We start from the raw sequence: 27,944 nt of genomic DNA, 5'->3' as shown, positions 1-27,944 counted from the left end.
TGTGTGTGTGTGTGTGTGTGTGTGTGTGTGTGTGTGTGTACACACACACACACACATGAATGTATGTATCATGTATGTATGTATGTACATGTGCGTATGCGTGTATGCATGCGTGCGTGCGTGCGTGCACACTGATGGTTTGAGAGTTTGGGGCTCCATATGGATAGATTACCTCCCTTTTAGTATAGGAGGCCCCCTTTATCCCACCCACATATCACAAGGTGAAACTAGTTATCCGAGAGGATCTTATAGCTATCCACATTTAGGACCTCATTGGCACCCAACGAGATTTCCTATGAAGCTTACCTCCTACAAGGACCAACGCTTGCGGATTTTAAAAAAGGGCATTGACTCACTAGGGTCCAGGATATACACAGATCCACCTCCCCCACTCCTTGAGGATCTCGATCAAGCAGTTCCGTGTCTCATGACGCCGACTTCGCATTGAGAGTGGGCGGCCTAAGGACATACCTAGAGAGGATTGCATGTATACTTTATGCGATCGGTAGGAGATCAAATCGGAGGAGCACTTCACTTTCAGATGCCCTGTATATTACGAGATTTGAGGTCGGCTATGGTTTCAGACCCCTATCCAATTTCTTGTCATACCCAAATTAGAGATGCCTAGCGACTTTCATTCATAAGGCCGTCCGACACAAGGACCATCTATCTGCTCATGACATACAGGCAAGATCGCAGTGGACAGCTACACTCGACTCGGAGCATAATCACTGTTTTTTAAAAGCACAGATCAGTAGGCCTCAAGGAGACGGCGGATTCAAGGATATAGCAAGAGAACCAGTGGACTCGCCGATGAGTTGAGGCACAGATCAGGCTTAGGGACCTTCCCTCCATGCTCACAAGATCAGAGGCACGACTGACGAGGGTGATTGTGGCACTTGTATGATGCAAGGCCACAACTAGGATAACTACTAGTATGGCAATAAATGATAAATAATCTGGATACTCGTACGTAACAGCACTCTCCTCTCCCTTTCCTACAAGCTGCATAGATGATGAGAGGGCCCTCCACAATAGTCTCTGTTCACCTCCATCAGTCCATCCAAACTGTCTAGCTTAATCCAAGTAGAGAGGTCTCTGCCTTAACAATGTTATGTGGAATACATCTCTTTTCTTACATCATGTATGATAACATTATGACCTGTAACCTCTCAAAATCAAGTCCAATCATCGTCTCGGAGATCCACTACCTAGAAAGTACTTGCATATACAGCTGTCAGTCGAACTAGAGAGTCAAAAAGAAGTGACTTCGAGTAAACATGTTATAAACATATATTTTCCATAAATATTTTCCTTGCTAGGGATGATATATGAATTGGATACATTGCGAAGGTACCGATTGAGGTATCAAATGGAGAGACAATGCAAGGGTACGGATTGAGGTGTTGCACAAAGAAGTCTATCCATGTTTTTCCATGCTAGATTGATAGTGTCATGGGTGATTTCATGTTAACCTGGTGCTATTGCAATTGGAAGTATTGTGTATTTTATTGTTTGTATATCAAGCGTAGTTGAGTAGGGATTAGTTGATGTGATGATTCATCAATTAATTGTTACTAACACAATTAAGGGCCTGCTATAGAGCTCTAATAGGGGTGGTTAGGACTCGAGCTTTTGGACATGTTCAAGAAAGGCATGAATGACTCCCCGCTACAACAGTGGAGCCGTTAATCCCTGTGAGACGACTCAAGCAATAGCCCTTATGCAAATCAAGAAGGAGAAACTATGCCACAGGAAAAAGCGGGCCACACTAAAAGAGGTTGTAGCTTTTTATAAAGGGCCCTAGCATTGGGCTCTTACACTCATTCACAAAGCCTCACAACAGGCTCCATTGCAGAGCAGCAGGGAGGCCAGGAGTCATACAAAGCAGCAGGGAGGCCCAAGGATTCAGCGATCTAGTCTGCAGATCACCTTCCAGGGTCAAGAGCAGTGGATTGCAAGACACATTCAGGGTCTCATCCACTGGCTGCAGATGGAAGCAGCAAGGAGGTCAAGGAACACAACACAACAATACATCACCATAGGCTGCAGACGGAAGCGACAAGGTCTGTTTGAAGGGCATCTCCTCAGTACTTGGAGAGCACACAGGCTTGTCAAGGGGAGATAGGAGAACGTTTTGTGAAGCCAAGCATCCATATCTAGGCAGTACCTTATCTGCTAGATGGTGGCATACTGTGCACACCTTTGTACAAGGTTTTATCCATCTTTGGAGCAATGCTTATTTATTGTTTCAACTTCACATGCACGGTTCATTAACTGCCTGCTCACAATCTTCCACTGCAGGAGTATTGGCTACAGCAAGTAACCTCCATCTCTATTTTCTAGAACTGTAGCCCCTCTGCACTGTCAGATATCAGCACATCAACAACCACATATAGTAGGATGGGTATGACCAGTTGTGCCAGGATTGATCCACGCCCCCCTACTGTGTCGCCAGCTTATCTATGTAGAGGCCGAAGAGGGTGGGGGAGAGGGGTGACCCTACTTCACCCCAATGGTGCTGCTCACTCCTGGTCCATCTCCTGTGTAGTGCGCACTCTGTGGGCACCCTCTCATAGCGAGCCATTATTGCCCATATAACATCGTGTGTCATATCCGAGGCTCAAATTTAAGAGATAAGTCAAGCCCGATGTATATATTTGAAGGCCCTCCAAAAGTCCACAAAGCAGCAAAACACTTTCCGTTACTGAAATCTCGCCTCCAAAGTGAAGATAGGATCCAATGTGGAACAATCCCGTCTGAAACCTGCCTACCCCAGAGCTCGCAAGCCCATGCTGTCAGCATGCTTACTAATTTTATTTCAAGAGCTGATCCATATACCTTGGCCATGACATGGCCACCATGATAGTCCAATAGTTATTGCGTCCATGGGATCCCCTGCCTTGTTGATGGGTATAATCGTGTTTGTGGTCTAGGAGGTCGAAAAGCCTTGACAAAACGTTTCATTGAACAGCTTGGCTATGATTGGGACAGTATTTCCCACCTCACAAGTATTTCCCACCTCGAGTTTTGCTTAGAGGCTCTCCTCATCCTTGTCTTTGTCGTTCTGAAGCTTTTTCATGGCTTATTTCAAACAAGCTATGATGAAGAGTCTGGGCTGTCACATAGAGAGGACGCCGAGTACTATCTTTATTTACTATTGGTCTTGGCAATCACCGATGGAATCTGAATTCAACTGTTGGCTTCCCTCAATGAACACGGCTGAATACAACATCTACATCCTCTGGAACTGCTGACAATGGAAGCTAGGGTGTTTATGGCTGAAGGCTCAGAACTACTTCCATATAAGACCCTAAGGGGGTGGGAAGCAATGTTCGCTGCGGAGGCTGGCCCAAGGGCTGAATATTCACTGATGCCCTTGAATGAGGGCTGAGGTTGCTTAAGTCCAGCCTCCCCTGGAACTGGACACACCAAAGCAGGGGCCAACCTGGTTTGTTTGGTGGGCCAACCCCCTCTGTTGTTGTCCAACCTTGAGGATGTGGCATCTAGATTCTAGTCGGCCAATGGCTGATGTGGCCGACAGCTGGTCAACCTTTGGCTGCTCCTGTTCACTGCCGACTATGAAGGAGGCCCTTCATGATGTCATTTACCTGATCTGCCGGCTGGGCATCTGTTCCAGCCATCCGAGAAAATGGCACCTCGGCTAACCAGTCCTGCTGTACGGCTGCCACATACCCTGCTCTATCGTCGTCTGAGCCCTGAACTGTTGGCATGGCATGCCCTACCTGGCTGGCATTCAGTTGGATGGCCATTGTAGCATGGCGATGCCATGACATACAAAGACTACTCTCACAGTCAAACAAAGACTGTAGCCAGATCACCCTCCATCTGATAATTATATCAGCATGCACACTAAATACAAGGTCCTGCTCACTGGTTTGTAGCCTTGGCAAGAATGGGATAATAGAGGGTCTGTGAGGCAGATTCTAGACCATTAATGTATGGTAAACTGTAGTTACGAGCGCATGATACAATTCCCTTGGGTAAATTCTAAGATCTCTAATTTAAGTTAAAAAGTTGGTTCAATCATAGAGTTTGGCTCCCTAAAATTAATAAATTTAAATGTAAGTAAAGAGGGATCTACTCACTGAACTAATCCATGCTTTCTAGATTTTTGGAGTAGCTTCTAGTTCACCCTCACTCTTGCAGACTAGTTCACCCTCATTCTTGCAGACTACCACCTAGTTCGCACACTCGTCCATGCAAGTTCTTGCTCCATCTAAACAACCCTGCTCTAGCGCCACCTTAAGGATGCCACATTGTAACCCAATTGGAGATCGGAGAACGTTTCTCAATCACTAGCACTGCCAAGGTCATCAATCGCTCAGCACTGCTGCTCCCTGCCCTACTGCCACGACCCCCTACATCCTGTAGCTTCCCTCCCTAGCCTTTGGCCTCAGACCAACCTCCCTCAGTCAGTGCAATGCATGGCCATTGTACAGTCTATACAGATGCATGTATACTAGAATGGAGGGCTGAGTTCCGTTACCATGCGCAGGATTCAGATCGGGGGTAGAGACAGTAAACACTTTTTCTCTGCTCTTGGCCTTAGACATGGCAAAAAAAGTACCTCATGATTAATTGACTCTAACAGTACTTGGCAGTCTGATCCACAGACCATCATGCAAATTGTCACTGGTTACTATGCTTCTTTTCTCACGTTAGACCCTGATACACCTGAGAGAGAGAGAGAGAGAGAGAGAGAGAGAGAGAGAGAGAGAGCCAGGTTGAGGGTTGCTAGGTTGGTCCCTTGGTGGTAACTTCAGATATGAGGATTTCACTAGATGCAGCTTGTACCAATATGGAAGTCGGGACTGCGTTATTGCCCTGCATAAGCATAAATTCCCTAATTTGGATGGGTTGACTCCTTTCTTCTTAGGAGGACACTTGGTGATTGTGATACTTCATCTTTGCAGAGCATACGGGATTCTAGATTTATGCCTTTTTCAATTACCTAGGGTCTCATCAGAAATTTGATCATGCAGTGGAGGCCAATTACACTTTTGGGCACAACTCATAAAATTTTAGCAAAGGAGATCAACCTACAGCTGTATCCCTTACTTCCTGATTTTATCCAAGATACATAGATTAGCATTGTGCATGGAAGCAGTATATATCTAGATGAATCCAGGAACATGCCCAAACTCATCCTCTAAAAATATATATATACCTAGATGAATCCAAGAACATTCCCAAACTCATCCTCTAAAAACACAACATAGTGCAGTTTCAATCTCATGATAGTCACTCACAAGGTTGAAAACCATAAACTCCATCATATAGTGCACTTTCATGATAGACCATAAACTTTTTTATAAAGTTTCCTCATTCGGGGAGGCCTCAATATGAGATGGAGGTAAGGAAATTGCTATTCTACCCTAAGAATTTGAGAAATATTATGACAAAGTAGATTGGGTTACTTGGAGGGTGCATAGCTGCATTTTGGATTTTCTGACCCTTGGGGGGATCATCACTATATAGATCAGCCCGTAGTCAAGTTCTCAGGGGCTCCAAAGGGAACACATTTCAGATATCTAGATCAGTCCGACAGGGATTCCCGCTCACTCCTCTTTACACTTATTTGTGGTAGAGGCCATGAGTGTCTTTCTTAGATCCCAGTCTAACCTCTTGGGTTTGAGACTCCCCCTTAGACAGAAGAGAAGTTGCTCGATAGTGAGCTTGCAGATGATATGGCTGTCTTTTCTGGATGCCTCTTCTCATATACTTGCCCCTTTCAAGACAGCTTTGGATTTGTTTTGGCCTTCAACAAGAGGTCTGATTAATTAGCACAAGTCCAATAGTTTTTGGATCAGCAATTAGGACTCTACCAATTAGGGTTCCTTTGGGTTCAGAGAGGTTTATCCACGGATTTCATGTGGGCATTGGAATTTCCCCTGCACAACAATTTGCTCGTGTTTTTGAGAGAATCACGAAGAAACTCCTCTTTTGGAGCTTCACCAAGCTGGATCTTGCTTCTACAAGTAGTAGTCATCAACCAGGTAATGTTGGCTACTGCTTGGTTTGCCTGCTCCTGCTGGTGCTACTCTAGGGACTGCATTGCACAACTTAAGAGCCTCTCAGGAACTCCCCTTGAAGCAGACTTCATGGGTGTCCTCAGATGCAAAGCGAGAGTGACTCAGTAGACTCTAGTTCTTCCAACCCAAGGGGGAGGGCTTAACATTATCAATTCAGACACTCCTGGTCATGAGCCGTGGAAACATTTTCTCCTGATGCATTCGGTCGTGTAGTCCTTCCTCAAGCGTTTGAATGGTTAGACAGCACCCGCATGAATTGCACAATTGCACATGTGCATGCACTCTTTATATATACCTTTGTAAGACTGGAATATATCCAATCGTACAAATTTAGATTTTTTGTTGTTCTAAAGTCCAAAAATCTACACAGAAAATAAAAGAAAAAACAGAGCCCATATAAAGTCTGCAAGGGAAAACTTTGAATAAAAACATTTGCAGTCATCATCAATATACTTCCACAGTCAGTGATATCAAATTATTAATGCTAAATTGCTTAGAAATTCATTTGACTTCCAATATCTTCCAGCATCTTGAGGTCAGCAACCCCTGAAGTAGAAATCAATACAGCCTACAAACATGCCCACCCTCCAGATCACATGCTACATTTGAAAATATACACAGAAATTTCATTTCAGTGGGAAACATGCACAAATAATATTTTGACATACCTGCTACTTTTTGGCATCCATGATCTGGTATACCACAAGACTTGATATTAAGGGATATTAAAGAAACCAGACCTGTAATAAGGTACTGAAATGATGATCAGAAGGGCATTGCACAGTGAAGATTGTTCAAAGATATATATGTCAAAATCTTTTTAAAACCCCAACCTGTATTATATATAAGAGGTTTGCCCTAAACAATATAAATCGAACTCTAGCAAAATAAATTCTCACAACTTTAAGAGCGCTATATAATTGCTATCTTTTAACCAATAAATTTTATCAATTATGGTTTACTTTACATTCTCCTTAAGTTCCTTTACTTTTGTTAACATGTGTTCTATTACGTTAGACATAAAGCATTTCTTTATATGGGTAAACTTCACAAAGGTATGTATTGGGAATGAAACTACACACCTGAAATAGTTTCCATACAAGCCACTGTCACATGGCATCCCTCCATATGCAGGACCTGAAGCTGCTTCAGGCCTACATAATCTCCAAAATGTAAGTACACATACAGTTTCGAAGACTACTGTATCAGTTCAGAACAAAAAACAATGGCCAGTGCTCTCGTCTATCAAAAAAACATGACAATGTTCAATGCACAAGTGCCTTTCACATTGCTTGCATTCATGTGACAAGTTCAGAAAAATGTGTGCCATGCACAAAGGGTATTTACTACAGAATATACGTCTAGATGCCTCCATATGCATACCCAAACCAACTTCTAAGTTTAAGCAGAATCTCATGAAATCATCCATGAGATTACAAATCACCAACTCTGCATTGCAGATATATATATCTAGATGAATCCCGGAACATGCCCAAACAAATCCCCTAAAAACACAACGAATGGTGCAGTTTCAATCTCATGACAAACACAAGGTGAAAGCCATAAATTTTATCACGCATAGCAAGGACTAGAGACTACAACATCCCGACCAACGTCATCAGCACCCACCAGCGATGGGTGTTGACCACAATAAAAATAGCGCTCACACATACTCTCTCTCTCTCTCTCTCTCTCTCTCTCTCTCTCTCTCTCACACACACACACACAAGCGAGCATCCATTTACACAAAGGTCTTTGTACTAATTTCTGTCAGCACCCTAGAGATGAAGGGCAGCCTCAGCCGTGACAATGGTTAGCACTGAAATCTAAATAGTATCACTGGGTAGCATAAATTTGTGCTCTCATATATGCACATATATCCACGCGAGTGCATACAATTCAAATATCCATATTAATCTGCTGCTGTAGGACAGACAAACACAATCATGATCGCGACTGGCACTGGCAGAAAAGAATCTCTCGTTGAAGTCCCAACCAGCAGGAAAGTAACAATATAGTCACTTGCTTATAATGAGATGCAAAAATTTTGTGTTTGGAAAGCACTTTATGATATCTCTTCAAATACATATAAGCAAAGCATTAACCAAAGACCAGAGGAAACATCAGCCCCTATTTTGGACTTTGGTAGTCAAATGGTAGTACCTTTAAGGAAAGCAACCCCCTATTTTGAACTTGTCACATTGCTTGCATTCATGTGACAAGTTCAGAAAAATGTGTGCCATGCACAAAGGGTATTTACTACAGAATATACGTCTAGATGCCTCCATATGCATACCCAAACCAACTTCTAAGTTTAAGCAGAATCTCATGAAATCATCCATGAGATTACAAATCACCAACTCTGCATTGCAGATATATATATCTAGATGAATCCCGGAACATGCCCAAATAAATCCTCTAAAAACACAACGAATGGTGCAGTTTCAATCTCATGACAAACACAAGGTGAAAGCCATAAATTTTATCACGCATAGCAAGGACTAGAGACTACAACATCCCAACCAACGTCATCAGCGCCCACCAGCGATGGGTGTTGACCACAATAAAAATAGCGCTCACACATACTCTCTCTCTCTCTCTCTCTCTCTCTCTCTCACACACACACACAAGCGAGTATCCATTTACACAAAGGTCTTTGTACTAATTTCTGTCAGCACCCTAGAGATGAAGGGCAGCCTCAGCCGTGACAATGGTTAGCACTGAAATCTAAATAGTATCACTGGGTAGCATAAATTTGTGCTCTCATATATGCACATATATCCACGCGAGTGCATACAATTCAAATATCCATATTAATCTGCTGCTGTAGGACAGACAAACACAATCATGATCGCGACTGGCACTGGCAGAAAAGAATCTCTCGTTGAAGTCCCAACCAGCAGGAAAGTAACAATATAGTCACTTGCTTATAATGAGATGCAAAAATTTTGTGTTTGGAAAGCACTTTATGATATCTCTTCAAATACATATAAGCAAAGCATTAACCAAAGACCAGAGGAAACATCAGCCCCTATTTTGGACTTTGGTAGTCAAATGGTAGTACCTTTAAGGAAAGCAACCCCCTATGTTTGAACTTGTCACATTGCTTGCATTCATGTGACAAGTTCAGAAAAATGTGTGCCATGCACAAAGGGTATTTACTACAGAATATACGTCTAGATGCCTCCATATGCATACCCAAACCAACTTCTAAGTTTAAGCAGAATCTCATGAAATCATCCATGAGATTACAAATCACCAACTCTGCATTGCAGATATATATATCTAGATGAATCCCGGAACATGCCCAAACAAATCCTCTAAAAACACAACAAATGGTGCAGTTTCAATCTCATGACAAACACAAGGTGAAAGCCATAAATTTTATCACGCATAGCAAGGACTAGAGACTACAACATCCCGACCGACGTCATCAGCGCCCCCAGCGATGGGTGTTGACCACAATAAAAATAGCGCTCACACATACTCTCTCTCTCTCTCTCTCTCTCTCTCACACACAAGCGAGCATCCATTTACACAAAGGTCTTTGTACTAATTTCTGTCAGCACCCTAGAGATGAAGGGCAGCCTCAGCCGTGACAATGGTTAGCACTGAAATCTAAATAGTATCACTGGGTAGCATAAATTTGTGCTCTCATATATGCACATATATCCACGCGAGTGCATACAATTCAAATATCCATATTAATCTGCTGCTGTAGGACAGACAAACACAATCATGATCGCGACTGGCACTGGCAGAAAAGAATCTCTCGTTGAAGTCCCAACCAGCAGGAAAGTAACAATATAGTCACTTGCTTATAATGAGATGCAAAAATTTTGTGTTTGGAAAGCACTTTATGATATCTCTTCAAATACATATAAGCAAAGCATTAACCAAAGACCAGAGGAAACATCAGCCCCTATTTTGGACTTTGGTAGTCAAATGGTAGTACCTTTAAGGAAAGCAACCCCCGAGTCCGTAACTTTACTTCGGGATATTTGCAACTCTCGTAGATTGACCAAGCCTGCATCAAAAGTATGGCGGCATGCCTATGAGCACAGAACCAGCAGAAATTACAGCCATCAGACCTGATCACAAGGAAAGAAAGAGAAACAGCTCCCTTTCTGCCTGTTTTTAGAAGTTGAAAGGGATAACCCAAAAAGCTCAGATACTTCATGGGAGACATCAGCCACACAACAACCAGTATATGAAGTACACCATTGTCTCATCAACAGTCTTGATGGATATGGATCTACCCAAAAATATTTGATGACCCTCCTATTATAAAAGTAGTTGGCATGCCTTGAGACGTGCCAAGATTACATTTTGCCTTGGTCTGCTTGCAAAAAGCCTTTACTGTTTCTTGGCAGCCTCATAGTTACTGAAGTAGAATATAGTATCACAAAAAAAAAAACTTGCTTCCCATGAAGAAAAATAGGAGAGTCCCTTCACGAAAAAATTCTTTAAAGTTCCAACAATAGGATATAATCATTGTCAAACAAAATATCATTACACTAAGGAAGTGTAGCAATGCGCTGCAGTGATCAACTATTAAAATTATTCCATCAAACCACTCATGTATACAGCATGAGCCTTTGTACCCAAGAGCAAAACATCACATACCAAAATACCAGAGTGTCTTTGATTGAAATCATCCCCTACAGTTCACACACTAATAGCACAATCAAGTTCAAGGAAGATGAAAAGGCCAGAACAATAAAAATGTGAACAGCCATAGGAGATGAGTGCAATTCCTGCAGAACCAGCAGCTTAAAGTGAAATTCTCAACAAGAAATATTCTGCCATTGTACCACAGTAAGCCATTGTGTAAACTGAAGTTGAGGTAGTCTTGGCAGTCAGTGTTTTGCAAAGCCTGGAATATAGCAGCAATCTGAGAGGTACTCCTCTTGAATCGCATGGAGCCAGCCCTTGTAAATCTCAGAAATTGAGGATAAAGTAGAGGCCCATTGCCCAATCCAGGAAAGTGAGTCTGCCACAATATTAAATCATAGTTTTGCACAATGGATAACCAATTCTGTGCTTAGGAGATAGCTGGGTCTGAGATAGGAAGCATTTGAGAGTTTTGTGATCAGTTTTGACCTTAAAATGGCTGCCATAAATGTAGTGATGCCATTTCTTAATTGCATGTAGGATAGCAAGAATATATTGGTCATAAATGTAGTACTTTGACTCTTTATCATCCAACTTACGGGTTTAATAGGCTATGACCCCATGGCTCTGCTTAAGAACAGCCCAATGCCACCTCCACTAGCATCACCCTCAATAGTGGAGGGCTGGGAAAATTCAGGGCATACAAAGATGGGTGCTGATGTCAGGGCATCCTTGAGTTCCTGGAAGCTTTTCTCTGCAAATAGAAGGCCTCTTTTTTAAGCTGGTCAGTAAGAGGTGCAGCAGTTTCTGCAAAAGCTTCAATGAGCCTCCTGTAAAAGGATGCTAGTCCAAGGAATCCCCTTAGTTGTGTAGTATTAGTGGGTGTGGGCCAATCCTTTACACACTTTACTTTATTGATATCTGGCCTTATTCTTTGGCTTCTTACCAAATGGCCCAGATACTCAACTTCATCTGCCATGAAGGTACACTTGCAGGCCTTGGCAAATACTTGGTGTGCCCTCAACACTTCCAAAACTTGCCTTACTTGGAATAAATGCTCTTCCTTGGACTCGTTGTAGATTAATATATCATAAAAATAACCAGAACAGATTTGTAGAGAAAAGGCTGTAGGATCTGGTCAATAAGGGCTTGGAAAGTTGCAGGAGCATTGGTAAGACCGAAGGCCATCACCGCAACCCCTTTCAGCCCTGAAAGCAGTTTTGGGCTCATCCTTCTCCTTCATTCTTATCTGATGATACCCTGATCTGAGATCAATCTTTGTGCAAAGCTTAGCCCCCTTCAGCTCATCCAAAAGGTCATCAATCCTGGGAATAGGGAAGCAGTTCTTCATAGTGGATTTTTTCAAATCTGTATATCAATACACATTCTATAGGAACCATCCTTCTTCTTCACCAACCTATGGGGGAAGCAAAAGGAGATTAGCTGTGGGTTATGAAATTTCTGTCCAAAAATTCCTTGACTTGCTTTGCCACTTCCTCCCTCTCTGCCCTTGAGAGACTATAAGGTGCTTTGTTCACAGGCTTGTACCCTGGTTCTAGCACAATAGAGTGGCCAATGTCCCTCTTGGGTGGAAGATGTTGGGGTAGATCAGCAAATACATATGAAAACTGCGTAAGTAACTCCTCCATGTCCCTATTGTTAGAAATTACTCAACAGAGGGTACACACAGCGGAAGACTGATAGTATTGCCCACAAGCTCACACAGTGTGGTGTGGGGTGTGGAATCACAAACTTCTTAAACTTATGTGCATAGATGTGCAAGCCAGTAAATAGACAATGCTACGAGACAAATATAGAAGCAACACTTTATATTTCCGTCCGTCCACAAAGTAGGACAGGATACAATACCAAAAGGTTCTCCTGCTAGATGTCAAGCACTTATAGATCTCTGAGCCCACGTGCTCCACCTCGAGCAAATGTAGACTCTCTGTCTAGAGTGTTCTTCTCAACCTTGCTGCCCTGAATGTCAGCCTAGGTAGGAAGCCCTCCAAGCTCAGTCTGCAGCTCTTCCTTCTCTCCTGGTCCTCCGGGAATAGGCTCCAAGAGTAGGTTTCCTGCTGCTCCTTACTGCTTGTGACTGGCTGCTCCAGAAGATGTATACTGATGATTACAACACCTCGCTGCCCTAGAAGACAGCCAAGGTCCAGCCTCTAGGGAACTCAGTCTGCAGCACACCTTCCACTCTCCTTCACCCCCAGTGTGAGGCCCAAGGGAGTGGCTTCTGGCTGCTCCTGTCTGCTCCTGCTCTTGCTGAATGTTGGATGATTTATGAGGCCCAAGGCCTCTCCTTTTATAGGGCACAAGGCCCCTTTCAAATGGACCGACCAGCCAGCCCTAACTGGGCCGACTGGACCGATCTGGTTGGCTGGAGCCCAACCGACCTGGTTGGCTCAGCCCAACCAGCCCCATTAGGGCCCTTTGCTGGCCCCTTCCAGTGCGGGGTCCAGCCCATAGGTCCCACCCTTTTCCAGGCCCTTCTGCAGGTCGCAATCCTGCCCACAAGGCACGCCTCTGCTCCTGCTATGCTGCGCCATGTGCCAGCTCTGCTTGCAGGTCATGTCCCTGCCTGTAGACACCCACCATGCTGCTGTGTAGGGGCCGTACCTGTCCGTACAGGTCCTGGCCTGTCCCACCACCTTTCGTGCCTCTGCCAGGCTCTTGTGCTGCCCCGCCACCTGCTGTACACTGCCCTGCAGCAGTCCATACTGATCCGTACAGTGGTGCCATGTCCAGGTATGTCTTGGGCAGTGCTGCCCCACATGACAACCTTGCTGCTGTCCATGTGGCAGCCATCTCTTCTCTCTTGGCTGTGAGGTGCTGCCCATGTGGCAGCCCCCTCCCTTTCTCTTCTCTGGGCATCTTCTGCCCTACGTCTCCCTCCCCCATGCTCTCCTCATATGGGGGCTTACAAATGGGGAGGTGACCTTTCCAACACCTATCCTCAACTTCCAGCCCATTACTTTCTTGTGTTTTGGCTAGATGTAAAGCATAGATGCCACAAACACTTTTGAGATCCTTAGCTTAGTCTTCTTGCAAATATGAGAGCTAACTTAGGAGAAGTGAAACGAGCCAATGTAATAGGCTTAGGAACTTCATTAGCATCTGTTCAAGACCAAGGAGAACTCTCCCAATGATTTCATCCACTCACAACCCAAAACCACATCAATAGGGCCCATGTCATGAATAATTAGATCACCAACAAATGTGTACTACTCAGATCATTGACTCCTAGAGGCTGGGCAACATTGCTTGCAATAGGAGTGCTGACCATTAGCCACCACCACTTTAATTCCCTGATCTATGATAGTGGGATGCAGCCTCACAGCTTGGATGGACTAGGGGCTCATGAAGTTTTGAGTGCTACCTGTTAGAATTATAGATATAATTCAGCAGTGACCAATGTAATATAATAAGCTAGTTAGGGGCACTTTTCCCTCTTTAAGAGGTTTTTCCCCCTAACCGCAGTTAGTTCACTAACTATGGTTAGTGACTACTAAGGTTTTGTCACTAGGACAAAACCTTCTCTCTCTCTCTCATTGAGTTGTACTCTTTCACACTCTTCTATTGCAACTCAGCTTTCAGCTTCCAGCTCTCACTCTCTCTTGCTCTCTCTCACTCACCATTCTCTCACATTTGGTATCAGAGCATTAGATCCAGCCCCCTACGACTTCCCCATTGAGCTCCAGCTACAACCCGCTACACCTCGTCCGTACAGTCCATACGACTGTACGGAACCTTCACTTGGTTTCTGCACACCGTACCTGTCGTACTGCTACAGCTCCATCCGTACGTTCCGTACCAGCACCGTATTGTACTTGCGTGCCGTACAGATCTGCGCCGTACAGCGTCGTACAGCTCCCGCCGTCCGTACTCCGTACAGCTCCAGTCGTCCATATTTCGTACATTCGTACGGTCATCCGTACAACGTACGAAATCCGTACAAGACCGTACACTGACACTTCCGTACTGTCAGCTCACTATCCGTACACTTCTGTTGCAGGCCTTCTGTGCAGGGTTTTATTTCTGCAGGCATTGTTTGCAAATAGCCATTGTTTGGCTCAGTTTTCTGGGAGTACATTTGGGGCATTTTGTTTGTTGCAGACATTGCAATCATTGTGTAGTTTCGGAGCTACACTTGGAGCAAAAATTACAGATTTTGTCTTAAATTTGGGGCTTTCTGCTGAAGTTGCAAAATTTGGGACTTTCAGTACTTCTGCCCCTTTCTGGTTGCAATTTCGAGCTCGAAATTTGGGGCTTTCAGTTCTGCAGTATAATTTCTTGAAGAAATTTGGGGATTTTGTAATTACACTGCAATCTTGCAGTGAAATTTGGGGCTTTTGCAGACAGAGCGCAATTCTTGCAACATTTGGGGCTTTTGATCAATTTGCCCCTTTCCGGTTGCAATTTCAGGCCTATTTTGGGGCTTTTGTGTTGGGAGAGCAATTTTTGGAGTTTTCAGTTCATACTGCCTTTCTTGGAATGTTTTGTAGCACTTCTGGCAGATTCTGGAGAGTTTTTGATGCTTGGACAGATTTCTGACAGTGCAAGTACAGAAATCTGAGTTGCATTTACAGCCCGTGCTTGGCTGTGTTTTTTGGGAATTGTGCATTTCATTCCCAGTAAGGGAATTCAGTTTTGTATCTGCTTCAATCTCTTTCTCAGATATGGCCCATCAAAATCAAAATGACTTCCAGTTCGGTGGTCTTCACAGGAAGACAAGTTGGATGGTACCAACTACTCCCTCTGGAGTTTCATGGTACGCAATATTCTGATTTCTCGCAATTTATGGGATTATGTCAATGGGGGTGAGATCCGACCAGCAGATATTGCACCTGCTACCCCTCCCCAGCAAGGAGGTGGAAGAGGTCGTGCACAGGGTGCAGCTGCAGGACAAGTTGGTGGTGCAGCTACAGGGTGGAGGCTATAATAGTCAATACAAAACTGCCACTACTCCAGAGCAGAAGAGATGGGATTCACGGGATGCCTTAGCTTTGTCATGCATCTCTCTTTCGGTGAAAAGATTTATCATTCCGCATATCCGGTCGTGTAAGACCTCCAGGGCAGCGTGGGATATTCTGGAAAGCATGTATACAACTCGGAATGATGCAAGGGTATCTTTCTTGAAAAGAGAGTTGAGTAATACACATATGGAAGAGGGTGACTTCATGTCAGTCCACCTCACAAAGCTACAGGATCTCAGAGAGCAATTGTTAAATATAGATGAAATTATTCCTGATTCAGAGATGATTACAACCACTCTAAATTCTCTTCCTGAGTCTTATCTCAGCTTTCATACCTCGCTGAACTTATCATTGAGGGGGGGTGCAAATCCTCTCACTTTTCATGAGTTGATAGGACTTCTGCTTCAGGAAGAGCAGACCAGGAAAATTGATGGCTCAATTTTCAGACTTTCAGATGTCTTATATGTGCCTGGCATAACCAAAAATCTTCTTTCAGTGTCCACTCTTAATAGAGGTGGATTTCAGGTCATCTTTGAGGATGACAACTGTGCTGTCCGAGACAGGAAGATGACTATGCCTTAAGGTTATCTGGTACTCTGCTGCGTGGGCTTTTTCAGCTTGATATTTTTGAGAAAAGAGCAGCCCATGCTCTTGCAGTTTCTACCTCTACAGCTGCCATGCAGAATGCAGAATTATGGCATGCCCGATATGGCCACATGCATTACAACAGCTTGATGACACTTCAGAAGTATTCCATGGTTGATGCATTGCCACCTCTTTAGATACCTCCTCCACATGCCTGTGAAGGGTGCATTTTAGGCAAGATGCATAGATTCCCCTTCAAGAAGGATGGTTCAGTTAAAGCTGTCCGCAAATTACAGCTTATACACAGTGATGTCTGTGGTCCCATGAGGACTCCATCGTTGGGTGGTCATCTCTACTTCGTTACATTTATTGATGATTACTCCAATTTTACTTGGGTTTATGGGCTGAAACACAAATCTGAAGTGTTCACGGTGTTTAAACACTTTTCAGCCATGGTTGAAAATGAAACCGGACTCAAGATACAGACATTGCGCACAGATAGAGGTGGGGAATACTTGTCTGCAGAATTTGATGCTTTTCTGAAAGGCAAGGGTATTGTGCATCAGCTCACAGTCAGGCTGACCCCTCAGCATAATGGCAAAGCTGAAAGGAAAAATAGAACCCTCATGGAGATGGACAGATGTATGCTGAAAAGCAAACACATGCCTCACAAATTCTGGCTTGAGGGCTTGATGTGTGCCAATTACATTTTGAATCGGGCTCCCACTAAGGCTTTAAAAACAAAAACTCCTTATGAGGTCTGGAATGACAGAAAGCCTTCAGTGGATCACTTCCGAGCCTTTGGATGCCTTGCTTATGCTCATGTGCCAGTTGAATTTAGGCACAAATTGTCTGATAAAGCCATTAAGTGCATATTTGTTGGATACAGTGCAGAAAGCAAGGGGTACCGTCTCTACAATCCTGCTACACGCAAGATCATAGTCAGTAGAGATGTGATATTTTCTGAAAATTCAGCTCACACTCAGGCTGAATTTCAAATGCCTTCGTCTTCAGAGGATGTCTTTGAGGGGTTGCTACCCATTGCCTTGTATTATATACTCTATCTCTAATTTACGTAGCTCTATTCCATACGTGGATACAACTCACGGGCGATGGCATACGATTGTTCCACCCAGCCAATTTCTCGTGGATAGTAGATCGTCAGATACATACGTTATTTCATTCATACCTATCCATGAGACCCTCAATTCCCTAGATAGTTCTCCTTGCCAAATGTCATCAATTTAGCCTCTCCACTTGGTGCACCTTTTTACCCCTCTCTTGGGGCACATTAAAACCCACTTGCCCCTTGGCATTATTACACATTTAGGTGCACCTAGGCCTTAGCACTCAGAACTACCTAGTCAATGCCATTCCACCCTCACCTAGGACCTTGGCAGTTACTTCTCTTGACCATTTCAATTACGCACATTAACTATTACAAAAGTTGGTCATCTAAGAGAAAATGCCCACCGATATTATCCGAGGTCATGCTATCTCGACTAGAGCATAACATTCCTTCCCTCTTCAAGTATCAGCGTCCTCGATGATGAAATCTGGGAACGCTCTCCGTAACTGGTATACGGATTCCCAGGTAGCTTCCAATAGAGGCTGACCATGCCATGCAACCAACACCGTGGGTATCTTTCGATTTCGTATCTGCATTGTTCCTCGGTCCAGGATTCTTGTTGGTTGGCGCCTTGCAATATCCTCTATCTCCTGAAACAAAACCACACCTTCGATTAGTGAGTCACCTGTATGCAAAAATTTCTTTAAGCGCGAAACATGAAAAACCGGGTGCACCTTACACCCCTGTGGCAATTCTAATTTATAGGCTACACTGCCTATTTTCTTTAGAATAAACCACGGCCCACAATATCGAGGTGATAACTTAGCAAACTCTCCTGAAGTCAACGACTTCGAGTGCGAAGGAACTCTGAGAAAAACTTTTTCTCCTTCTTTAAATACTCTTATAGACCGATTTTCATCCGCATATACCTTGGCTCTATCCATAGCCTGGCGGATATTAGCTCTCGCAAGTGCTAGCATCTCCCGCATCTGAACTACAAAGTTCGCGGCACTAGGCACTTTCTGAGGTACTCCAACTATAGTTGGATTGGCTGGTCTATAACCATAGTTCAGTTCAAACGGACTGAACCCGGTAGAGGAATGTTTCCTATCATTGTAGGCAAACTCCAACAATGGCAACCACTTGTCCCATGTATGTTGCCTCAATGACACATATGCCCTCAGCATATCCTCTAAAGTCTGGTTGACTCTCTCCGTCTGACCATCCGTCTCAGGATGATCCCCACTACTCATTCCCAACTCAGTCCTTAGTGTCTCAAATACCGCTGTCCAAAAATGACCGGTAAATCTAACATCTCTGTCTGACACTATGGATCTAGGCAATCCATGCAGACGAAATATATGTCTAATGAACAAATCCGCCACTTGCGGGGCACTAATAGACTCTCTAGTCGAAATGAAGTGAGCCATCTTGGTTAGACGATCAACCACCACAAGGATAGAATTATATCCTCCTTGTGTTGCAGGTAGCCCTACAATAAAGTCCATGGAAATGCTCTCCCACTTACTTAGTGGTATTTCCAAGGGCTGTAAAAGTCCGAGTGGCTTCACCCACTCGGCCTTGCTTACCTGACACGAGAAACACCGTGTCACATATTCATGAATATGCTTTTTCATCTTTGGCCAAAAGAAATCTCGCTTCACGAGATCATATGTCTTCTCGACACCTGGATGTCCCGCACACGGGCTATCATGGCATTGTCGAATGACTCTCTGCCTGAGATCATTCTGACCAGGTACTACAACCTTGCCATTTCTAACTAGCATACCATCCCTTATGATATATCTTGCATAAGTTTGGCCTTTTCTGGATGCCAGGTCATCCTTTTCACTTTCCCCGGGTTTTAACACATGAGCCTTAGGCCATAAGCTCTGGACAAACTCGTCCACTTTTTGAGTTTCTCTTATCTCGGTCATTAGAGCACTCTCTAATACCGTGAAACTCAGGTTGTGCATAATGCGAGACAACGCATCAGCCACCTTATTGTCTTTTCCTCTTCGGTACCGAATCGTTAAATTAAACTCCTGCATGAGCTCTGCCCACCTAGCTTGGCGGCCCCTCAAGTCAGGCTGTTTACAAAAATGTTTCAGAGTATCATGATCCACATCCACATAAAACTCTGAACCATACAAATAATGCCTCCATGTTTTCAAAGCATGGATAACAGCATACAACTCCAATTCATGAGTTGGCCAATTCCTTTGAGAGGGAGAAAGCTTCTTGCTTTCAAAGGCTACTGGCCTTCCCTCTTGAAGGAGGACTGCTCCTACCGCAATGCGACTTGCATCGGTTTCTAGGAACAACGGTTTCTGGGGATCAACTATTTTTAACACCGGTCCTGAGATCACAGCTTGTATTATGGTGTCAAAACTTTCTTGTTGATTCTGTCCCCAAATAAAAGGTACTTTATCTGAGGTCAGATCAGTCAATGGCGATACTATTCCGGAATATCCTTTGATATGCCTTCTATAAAACTGGACAAATCCCAAGAATGATCGCAACGCGGTCAGACTCTGAGGGATTGGCCAAGTTAGTATCGCAGCCACTTTCTTCGGATCCATTTCTACCCCCTGTGGAGTAATTATGAACCCTAAATACTCAAGCCTAACCATACACAATATAGTTTTCTTTTTATTCATATAAAGACTGGCTTTCCTCAAAGTACTGAACACTATCCTTAAGTGTTCACGATGCTCAGTAACACTTTTACTGAATATCAAGATATCGTCAATAAAATGTACTACGAACTTTCCGATATACGGACGTAGTAAATCATTCATAAGCATGACGAAGGTCGCTGGAGCATTGGTAAGTCCGAAGGGCATTACCAAAAACTCATAATGACCAAACCTGCTCCTGAAAGCGGTCTTATGCACATCCTCGGCTCTAATCCGGATCTGATGGTAGCCACACTTAAGATCTATCTTACTGAAAATCACGGCTCCATGTAATGCATCTAGCAAATCATCAATCCGAGCCATCGGATACCTATGCTTAACAGTGATATTATTCAGTGCTCTGTAATCTATACAGAGGCGGAACGTATCATCGTTTTTCCTCTTTAATATCACTGGCGAAGCAAAAGGTGAGAAACTTGGTTGAATCTGTCCCAACTTGAGGTATTCTTCCAGTTGTCTACGCACCTCCGCCTCTTCAGCAAAACTCATTCTATAGGGAGGTCTATTTACAGGTTCTGCCCCCGGGATCAGTTCAATCTTATGTTGAACTTTCCGCTCTGGAGGTAACCCATAAGGTAGTTCATCCCTAAAACATTCAGAGAACTCCTCTGTTATAAGATTAGCCAACTTGGCCATCTCACCACTTTGCGTAACATCAGTGCTAGCCGAAGAATCATCCACCGGCTCTACCGATGCTGTGCAAAGGAATAAAAACTCTACTGGAGCTTTTCTGATTTCCATCACGGAAACCAACGGCCCCTGAGGTATATCTTTTTCACCTCGCAAGACATAAAGCACATCATTCATCTTGAATTGATATACGTGCTTTTTCCAATCAATGGCTGGATTCTTCCTAGAATGCCATGCCATACCCAGGGCTATATCTGCATGAGCAAGCTTGGTCATTTCAAAATCAAGCTTCTCAGCATAGTCCTGAATCCGAAGCTCCAACTGGATAACCCTTTGGTCCCATACTTCAGTTGAACTTCCATCTGTCATCCTGACTGTATACGCATAGTCAGATGGACTTGTTTTTAATTTCAGCCTCTTCACGAGCTTGGAGTTAATCACATTGTGAGTTGACGCCGAGTCAAACAACACAATGACATCATGACTGGCCACTTGCCCTTTCATTTTAATTAACTCCGTATCATTAAAGGCCGTATACCCCGTTGCTGCGGGCTTAGATAGGATGTTATCAGATGCATTCGTCACTAACTTAGCAACAGATACACATAACAAACAAGGCACTAACCTCTGAGAAGGTCCCGCCAGTTGCATCTGCATATGTTCCGCATTGGGACTCTCCTGCATTTCTACGTCGCATTCAGATATTATCATATTAGCCGTGCGACGGTCTTTATTCAGTGGACAATCCTTCCACTGATGTCGCTGAAGGCAGCCGAAGCACAATCCTTCTTTTCTAGCTTTCTCTTTTTGTTCAGGGGTCAACGAGGACTTTGACCAAGCCCGGGCTGCCATTGGAGTTATTTTCCTTTTCACCCCAACGGTGGTACTTGTTTTTACTGGTCCCTCAACCGGCTTCACCTGCTTGGTTTGGCCACTTGGCTGCCAGACACTTGTCTTTGAAACCCATTTCCTCGGAAATCCCCCTTTTTTCGGGTACTCATACTGAGTCCCTGCCTGCACAAATCCACCAGATCTGCCTCTGGCATCCTCATAGTTCAGGGCTACTGCGATAGATTCATCTAATGTAGTCACATACTTAGCCCGAACTTCCATTTTGATCTTGTCGTTCAGTCCATAGATATAGTCTTTTAACTGAACCGACATAGGGAGAGGGTCTGTTATTTTCATGACACATTCTCTGAATTTGTCAGTGTACTCTGCCACTGACAGACTCCTCTAACGAAGATTTCTATAAGCATCCCAAGCTCGGGATTCTTCATCAAGTGGGAGAAAGTGTTTCTTGAATTCAGCTTTAAACCCTTCCCAGGTGGTTGGAGCAACTTGATCCTTCTGTTGCTTTATCCACCATCTGTCCGCTGCCTCAATAAACAGGTGTGTGGCCTCGCGGATTTTCTTTAGATCGGATCTAATTTCACAAATGGCGAAGGCTTCTTCCCACTTGTGTAACCAAACCTCGATTACATCAGAGCTGCGCTCGGTCATCCGACCAGCGTACTTCTCCGGTCTATAATTAGCGATATTAGGCACTTTGACCCTTGCGCGCTCTAAGGAATGTATACTGGGCTCTGGCTCTGCTGGAGCTTTGCCCTTATCAGTTCTAGACGGTCTAGCCGACAAGGCTTGCACCATCTCCCTGATCTCATTTTGACCAGCATTCACTTGAAGCTGCTGGTTCATAATCTGCTGTAAAGCATCCTCTAATATCGAAATCCTACCAATCAATGTAGGTGTTGCATGATGTGACATCTGTTGTGTAGACTGCACTCTAGACTCACTAGGATTCACCCTTGAATTCTGCCCTTCTGCCTCCATAGTTCCACAATGGAAGATGGGGGGGGGGGGGGTTTTTTTTTCAGTCTTTTCTAAAACCCAAATAACCAATATATACACCCTTCACTCTGTTCTACTTTCCTAGGGTTTTTTTTCTTTTCTTTTCTTTTCTACGGTACAGAAATAACTGCATGGAAAAAAAGGGCTCCCTGGTTGTTTCGCAACGATCCCGGCTGCTGTTCTGAGACATACAGTTTCCCTTCGAAGTCTCTTCCAAATAGGCTGTGCAGAGGCCTTAGAATGCCTCGCAGGCGGTGCTTCTGCAGATCAGATATGCGGCTATTAATTGACGTAACGCCTTCACGTTACGTAGGCTATCATCCCGCTCCAAAATCGTATATTGCCAGCTGCGCTACGTCCCCTGCGCTCATCCTCGTCCACCTCCTAAATCTGCCGCTGTTGTTCGTCAACATCGCACAAGGTAAAATATGCTCTGATTAAAGAAGGTCCCGCAACCCATTGATTACGATCCAACGCCTTCACCGACGAATATCCACGTCACGTCGATCTCTTCTCCCAGGCCATCGCGCAGCGCCTCACGGGCTTCCATCGACTTGCTTGTATTGACCCGCGTCACCTCTCACTGCTTCATCGATCTTGAAATCGATTCTTCTCTGCCCACAACTACAGCCACGCTTCTTTCTCATGCACAGCCTTCGTAGGCCACGGTGGCCATTTTCCCATTCAGCACGTCAGCTTTCCGTCGACCTCTTCGTCAACGCCTCACCTAGCTCGTCGCTCTTCCCATGATCTCTTCCTTGCCTTGAGCTCTGATACCAACTATTATATACTCTATCTCTAATTTACGTAGCTCTATTCCATACGTGGATACAACTCACGGGCGATGGCATACGATTGTTCCACCCAGCCAATTTCTCGTGGATAGTAGATCGTCAGATACATACGTTATTTCATTCATACCTATCCATGAGACCCTCAATTCCCTAGATAGTTCTCCTTGCCAAATGTCATCAATTTAGCCTCTCCACTTGGTGCACCTTTTTACCCCTCTCTTGGGGCACATTAAAACCCACTTGCCCCTTGGCATTATTACACATTTAGGTGCACCTAGGCCTTAGCACTCAGAACTACCTAGTCAATGCCATTCCACCCTCACCTAGGACCTTGGCAGTTACTTCTCTTGACCATTTCAATTACGCACATTAACTATTACAAAAGTTGGTCATCTAAGAGAAAATGCCCACCGATATTATCCGAGGTCATGCTATCTCGGCTAGAGCATAACACCTTGGGTTCCCCTGCTGATTTTTCTTATGCAAATCAGAATTTACAGCAACCTCCAGATGCTTTAGTTCCGCCACAGGATGTCTTGCCCCCTCCACAGGCAATGGAACAGGTGGTGCAGCAAGAAATTGTAGACATACATGCAGCAAAAACAGTCCCAAACTGGCTGTTACAGACTCTCAGGGAGAGTAAAATTGATGCTCCATTACTTGGCAGGACTCGCAGTGCAGCAAGGCACATGGAAGGTGCTAATTCAGTGAAATCAGCATATGCAGGTACTCTTCTTGATGAGGAGGAGCCTGCCACATTTGAAGAGGCAAAGGACAATGTGCATTGGATGAATGCCATGCACGATGAGTTGCAGTCCATTGCAAAAAATCAGACTTGGGATGTTGTAGACTTGCCACAGGGTAAAAATGCCATTGGCACACGATGGGTTTTCAAGGTCAAACGGAAGCCAGATGGCTCCATTGACAGATATAAGGCAAGGCTGGTTGCTAAAGGCTATGCTCAAAAAAAGAGCATAGATTATGAGGAGACATTCGCTCCTACATCCCGGACGACCACCATCCGATCAGTTATTGCAATGGCTGCACATTTTGATTGGAATGTTCATCAGTTGGACATAAAATCAGCCTTCTTAAATGGGGACTTGCTGGAAGAGGTGTATGTCAAACAACCTCCGGGCTTTGAAATTACAGCAAATGCACTTCAAGTATGCAAGCTCAACAAAGCTTTCTATGGGCTGAAACAGGCCCCTCGTGCATGGTATGCTAAGATCCATGCCTTTTTGACCAGCAAGGGGCTGCACAATAGTCCTACTGAGAGCACCCTCTACATCAACATGGATGGGGGGGAAATTTTAGTCATCCTTCTTTATGTCCATGACTTACTGCTCACAGGGTCCAATGAAGACAAAATTGCAGATTTCAAAGCTGATTTGCAGACCAACTTTGACATGTCAGATTTGGGGCTGCTTCACTTTTATTTGGGGATCCAGTTCTCTCATGAGAGACGTGGCACTATTATGTCTCAGTCCAAGTATGTTCAGAAACTCTTGGACAGATTTAACATGCATGAGTGTAAGCCCATAGCCACTCCCATGGAGCCGGGGCTGAAACTCACAATGCATGATGCAGGAGAATTAGTTGATGCCACACTTTACAGTCAGGCTGTTGGATGCCTCATATATCTCTGCAACACTAGACCTGATATTCAATTTGCAGTATCTCAGGTGAGCAGGTACATGCACAGCCCAAAAACTATGCATTGGCAGGCAGTTAAGCGCACCTTCCGTTATTTGCAGGGCACAAAGTCTTTTGGCTTGCTATTTCCTAGGGGGGGTGACTTGCAGATGCATGCCTACAGTGATTCAGATTGGGCTGGTGATTATGATACTAGGCAGTCCACTAGTGGCAATTGTTTCTTTTTGGGTAAATCTTGCATTTCCTGGCTGAGTAAGAAACAATCTACAGTGGCTACCTCATCATGTGAAGCTGAGTACAGGGCAGCTTTCACAGCAACAATTAAATGTGTCTAGCTGCAACGTCTATTTGCTGATCTTCATCTATCTTTGGAGGGTCCTTCTCCAATTCTCACTGATAGTCAGAGTGCCATTGCAGTGGCAAAGAATCCAGTGTTTCATGCTCGCACGAAGCACATTGAGGTTCACTATCACTACGTCAGAGAGAAGTTGCATGCAGGAGAGATCAGTATGATCTTTGTGTCCACACATGACAACGTTGCAGATATTTTCACCAAAGCACTACCACGTGAAAAGTTTGAGGCATTTCGCAGTGCCCTGAACTTATATCCGTTTGGTGATTGATCAGCCTTGTACATGACATTGGCACTGCAGGGGGGTGTTAGAATTATAAATATAATTCAGCAGTGACCAATGTAATATAATAAGCTAGTTAGGGGCACTTTTCCCTCTTTAAGAGGTTTTTCCCCCTAACCGCAGTTAGTTCACTAACTATGGTTAGTGACTACTAAGGTTTTGTCACTAGGACAAAACCTTATCTCTCTCTCATTGAGTTGTACTCTTTCACACTCTTCTATTGCAACTCAGCTTTCAGCTTCCAGCTCTCACTCTCTCTTGCTCTCTCTCACTCACCATTCTCTCACACTACCATTGTCAACTAATATGTGGACAGGTCTGTTTTGGATAAATCCCTTCAAACAGAGAAATTGAGCCCTTTTGTAGCCCATAATAGCATCTGGTGATATCATGAACAGTTCAGCCGGTGCATCAGAATAAACCTCATTATCCTCTCACAAGGATGTGCATCAGAATTTTTTTCATCAAGAGAGTAGTCATAAGCAACTTCAATATTCCATTGCTAACCAGCACGTGGACATTTGGCTTGGGATATAACTTTCTTTCCAGAGTGCTCACTTGCTGAACCACCGGGTCAAAGGGATACCCTTTTTGGAACCCTGAGCAACTTCATCATCCTCATATTTGCTGTCATTTATACAGTCATTAAATTCTACTTTTGTTGCAGCTTCATCAGAGGCTGAGTCTTCGTCAACCTCTATAATCATGCTGACTTTAGTTCCAGATTTAGCCTTGCATTTGCTCCTGTGATCCAGGGGCCATTTCTCTCCACAAATGTAACATAGGTTCTTCTTGTTTGTTTCCGCCATGAGAGCTTGAGAGATGTTTAACTAACTTCTATTTCTTATCCCCCATATCTTCCTTGCTTGGGCAGGGCCTTGGCATCATCAGCCCTATAGGCTACCTTTAGGTTCAGTTGACTTGACAGTTTGAATGTATTATTGAAAAGTCAACACTGCCCTGAGATCTGCTGGCAGTCCTTTATATTCTTAAATTTCTGATATAAGCCATCAGCATCAGGACTGATACCTCTACGAGCATTAGCATTTGAAGAATCCTTAGCATTGTGAGCTGCCAAACCATTGGAATGATAGGCTCTCTTGGTAGAGGACATGAACCCCACAGGATCAACTAGATCGTCCTCTTAATCAGGGTCTGCCAGAGCCTCCATGTGTCTCTTCCCCTTTTGGATTTGATAAAACCCTCTCTGTTCATGGCGGATGAGAGGTTCTGTAATCTCTGATCATTTTCTGATTATTCAGCTTGATTTCAGTAGTCAAGTCCTTGAATACTTGGAGCATTGGTCCCATGCAATTCTGAATCAATTGCTCTAGACAAACTTGAGACTGACCTTCAGCCTGGGCTTCTAGTTCACTTTGTAATCATACAAGCTCAAGGAAAATTCAGCTTTTATTTCTTATTAGCAAGAAAAAAGAGAATAACCCTCTCCCATGTGCTGCACTTCCTGATCTTTGTTGTTGATCAGTATAAAAAAGGGAGGAAAACACAGCAAGCTTATTTATTTCAAATCACATGAAATAAAAAGGTAAAATTCGATTACAGGAGTCAGGATTAACGAAGCCTTATGGTTTCTACTTACAAAAGTGAAGATGCTCATAAAACCATTCCATGTCTTCACACATCACAACATGTTTGTTCCCATTGACTGAAATAGGGGCCACCACTCAACTCTTTTCCGGAAGCCATATAATTAAGGGGAACCATACACTACTATAGGGATAAAACATCTCAAAATCCTTACCTAATCCAACAACACCCTCACATTAGATCCAAAGCATAATGTACGAAACATCCCATTGGGAGACATCTACAGGATTCAAAAAATAGATTCTGCATCACAAAGCATCCTCCTTAGATGCTCTCAGCAGTCATCCACTCTGCACTCATACAACTAGAGGTAAAATTTCAAATTAAGCTTCAACAATTGGATTTTCACTAACAAGAAAAAGAAGTATTGTTTACTCTATTCACGTTCTGCAAATTACAATTACCTTGCTCTATTCTTAATTAGATTTGTACTTAAGGAGAAAAACACAGCATCCATTTCCAGTCGAACAAGAAGAGAAGAGAAGGCAAAATGTCTCATAGAGGATTTCATGAAGCCCTGTCCTATCCAGCTGACTTCATACTCAAATGAGCCTAAGGATGAACAAAATTTAATATGCAATCAAGTACTATGTGACAAGATCCAGATAAAAATTTACCAGCAATTGACTTAATATCATAATTCTTGATGCAATTGCACCATCCCACATTTAAGCGTTCCAGCTTTGTCAGGCCTACATTAGAGAAAACCAGAAAGAAAGATACGTCATTTCTTCATGTACAATCAAAATTATGTCAACAAAACGC

General features: G+C 43.8%; 1 protein-coding gene across 1 annotated transcript in view; it reads right to left on the bottom strand.

Annotated features, from left to right (window-relative positions):
• LOC147887092 (uncharacterized) overlaps positions 1 to 27,944 on the bottom strand; it is a 100,587-nt gene that overhangs the window by 61,085 nt on the left and 11,558 nt on the right. The window contains exons 6-9 of the mRNA XM_087394170.1: positions 27,797 to 27,871; positions 10,012 to 10,083; positions 7,139 to 7,210; positions 6,725 to 6,796 (exon numbers count right to left, since the gene is read on the bottom strand). Coding sequence (XP_087250296.1) covers positions 6,725 to 6,796; positions 7,139 to 7,210; positions 10,012 to 10,083; positions 27,797 to 27,871 — 291 coding nt within the window. The remainder of the gene's footprint in view (positions 1 to 6,724; positions 6,797 to 7,138; positions 7,211 to 10,011; positions 10,084 to 27,796; positions 27,872 to 27,944) is intronic.

The sequence above is a fragment of the Dipteris shenzhenensis genome, chromosome 23 (genome assembly GCF_047967505.1).
Source record: "Dipteris shenzhenensis isolate YYH24624 ecotype China chromosome 23, Dip_SZ_1.0, whole genome shotgun sequence".
Lineage (NCBI taxonomy): Eukaryota > Viridiplantae > Streptophyta > Polypodiopsida > Gleicheniales > Dipteridaceae > Dipteris > Dipteris shenzhenensis.
This window is presented reverse-complemented; position numbering and strand designations above follow the sequence as displayed.